Consider the following 3,306-nt stretch of genomic DNA (forward strand, 5'->3'; position numbering starts at 1 on the left):
TTATTATTATTATTATTATTATTATTATTTTGTATTTTATTTAATATTATTATGATTTTTTTAGTTTCTTTTATTTTATTTTAAATATATATATATATAAATAATAAAAAATATTTCATGTAGTTGTTGTATAACTTCATGAATGAAACCGCAAAGCTAGACTTACCAAAGAAAAATTGTATAATAATAATAATAATGATAATAAAAAATAATGTTAAAAAATTTTAAAAAAAAAATAATAAAAATTAAAAAAAAAAAGGTTAATAAAAAAAAAAATTGATAATCTAAATGATAATAAATAAATAAATAAATAAATAAATGAAAATTTTAAATGGTTAATTTTAAAAAATAAAAAAAATAAATTTATTATTATTATTAAAAAAAAAAAAAAAAAAATAGTTATTAGATTTTACTTTAATGTGCAATCGTGCCAAATTTTATTTCATTTTTTTTTTTTGTCATTATAATAATAATAATAATAATACGTAAATATAAGAACTGAAATTTACGAAATTATATATACATATATAAATTGCTTATTATTATTATTTTTCTTTTTTTATCGATTTCATATCATCCTTTTTTTTTTTTGATGACCCAGGAGAAATGCAGTTACGCACTTACCCCTCCTTTGAACGGAGGGAGTACGGGGCTCGGTATGGTTTTTGGAGAAAGCCTCACCGGCAACCCATACCCACTAAAACTCCTGGGCATGTCACAATAGCGTGGCTTATTTGAAGAGGGGGGGAGACGCTCGAGGGAGTAGAACATACATTTTAGTCTCCCCTCTCCGGTAAGCCAGAACGTTACCCTTCCACACGATTCTCTTGTGGGGAGATCCACCCTAATCTTCGTTCCGCCATCACCTCGAAGATGAGAACGCATCTCCCAGGACGTTCGGCAGTCCCTTTCGGGAGTGTTCTCCGGTCCTTCGCTTGGGGGGGAAAGGGGCGGAAAGCTCGCTTGCTTCCAGAGAATGCGGTCGGGAGGGAAGATTCAGACTAAAACTTTGCCACCTGAATTTAAGGGGTAAATTAAAGAAGAAAGTGAAGACGTTTGTTGACCGCATTCTCTCCTAATGGGTTATGAGGACTAAACGGGGGGCAAGACAGATAGAGGACACCGACCGGGATTGCCGATCTACTGGAAATTGGAAAGAAGATTCACCGACGCGAAGCTTTCGTTCGTCGCCGCACTTCGCTAATCGAAGACGTCGTCGTCGTCATCTGCATCCTCGTCTTCGTCCTCCTCCTTCTCGTTCCGACGACGACGTTTCCTCTCCCTCGGTCGATGACGAAGGTCCGGAACCTCTCCTTCCGCTGCCTCTTCCTCTTCATCCTCCTCGCCCTCCTCTCCTTCCTCATCAGCGAGATATTTCTTTTTGTTAGACCTAATCCCACTTGTCCGGAGCGTACGACGACGAACTCCGGACTTTTCGTGTTCGCGATCCTCTTTCACCCGCAGGACCGCTTCCGAAAATGGCCTGTTATATGGCATTCTCTGCCACTTTGGAACGCGTTCATGTTTCTTTCCTCGGGGAAAAAAGTAAAAAGATACGTTATTGTTTAGAAAATTGATTGAATGTGTGAAATCGTCCGACATGTTTTTGACTGTTGTTGTCTCGTCGAATTTTTTTCGTTCATTCATTGTGTTTTTTTGTTTGTTTCGATTGTTTAGAGAGGAACACTCGACGTATCAACCGGTCGTTTTATTCAAGCACGGCGTGGACTCCGATAGGAGATCTCATGGCAACGGGAAGCAACGACAAAACGGTCAAATTCATGAAATTCAATCCGGAAACGTCGAATTTTGAGGGTCAAGAAATCGAATTGTCCATGCACGATGGAACGGTGAGAGATTTATGCTTTCTGGAAGACACGTCGAACAAATGGAGTTTGCTCATAAGCGGCGGAGCGGGGATTGAGATTAGCGGGGATTGGCGGAGGGGAGATTGTAAAATTTACGTCACTGATTGTGCCACGGGAGGTCCGTATCAAGCTCTGGCGGGTTACGGAGGACACGTATTATCATTGTACAACTGGGACGGAGCCATGCTCGTACCTGGAAGTCAAGATAAAACGGTTCGATTTTGGGATTTGAGAGTACGCGGATGCGTTAACACGGTTACCCCGGTCACGGCTCCCGGAAACAGGGTAAAAAAAATTTTTTTAACGTCAAGAACGCATTTCCGGCGTTCGTTGTTTTGATGAATACAAAAATCTACAACCGGAAAATTACTTAATTTTTGTTTTTACTTCCATTGCAGAGCTCACCTGTTGCTGCCGTTTGCGTCCATCCATCCGTATGACTCCTAGTATCCGGACACGAAGATTCATCGTGTGTTTTGTACGACATTCGCGGGGGGAGAAACGTTCAATGTTTTAAACCTCATTCGTCAGACATAAGATCGATAAGGTTTTCACCGAATGCTTATTACCTATTGACTGGAGGATACGATAACAAATTCGTCTTGACGGATTTACAAGGTTTGTATTAATATTATTACTAACGTCTTGACAATAATGATGAATGATGACGTCATTAATCGGTTTGTTTTTTGTCTCCAGGGGATTTGACGTTGCCACTTCCCAGCGTCGTCGTCGCTCATCACCAAGACAAAGTCATTTCCGGAAGGTGGCATCCGACAGAATTTTCATTTTTGAGCACGAGCGCCGACAAGACGTGCACTCTGTGGGCTTTACCCCCCATTTGAAACTACCGTAAAACACCGAGCGTTAGGATTTCGCGAATATGAAATAATGTTTTCTCTCTCTCTCTCTCTCTCTCTCTCTCTCTCTCTCCTCACGTAAGCTCTCTTAAAATTGTAAATATTATTATTATCATCATTCTCGGTCTGTTGTACTAAACGTCATAGTATTTTCAGAACTTGAAAATAATTTTAAAAAGAAAAGAGCATTGTAATATCATAATCACCATCTAGTCAGAAATTTCTAGAAATAATTTTCTTATTATCGGAAAAGTGTCATCGCCACTAACCGAACGAACGCTTTTATCGCTTTTCGGCAATAAAATATAAATGAAAGACGAAGAATTGGGGGAAATCGTTAGATAGAGCATGAAAAAGAGAAAAAGGTCGGAAAAACCGGGAGGGAAAAAAAAACGGGAACATGTTCGTATTTATATATATAAATTTGTAAATTTTTTCGTTAGGTTGTCACACGGATCGAACGCCAGAACGCATCGAACGTCGTCGCGCGCGGAATCCAAAAGTTTTTCTATTTTATTTTTTATGTTTCGCTTTCAGCAGTTATTATCACAAAAAAAAAATGAGGTAGAGGCAGGGGA

At 38.9% G+C, this 3,306-nt stretch overlaps 1 protein-coding gene across 1 annotated transcript; it reads left to right on the top strand.

The window, feature by feature from the left end:
• Positions 1-1,600: 1,600 nt before the first annotated feature.
• On the top strand, positions 1,601-1,813 carry Phum_PHUM017940 (uncharacterized protein; the record flags this gene model as incomplete). Its single annotated transcript, XM_002422779.1, has 1 exon — positions 1,601-1,813. One exon carries the CDS (start codon positions 1,601-1,603, stop codon positions 1,811-1,813), a length of 213 nt encoding a protein of 70 aa, XP_002422824.1.
• Positions 1,814-3,306: the final 1,493 nt, after the last annotated feature.

This window comes from Pediculus humanus, genomic scaffold (genome assembly GCF_000006295.1).
Source record: "Pediculus humanus corporis 1103172107372 genomic scaffold, whole genome shotgun sequence".
Lineage (NCBI taxonomy): Eukaryota > Metazoa > Arthropoda > Insecta > Psocodea > Pediculidae > Pediculus > Pediculus humanus.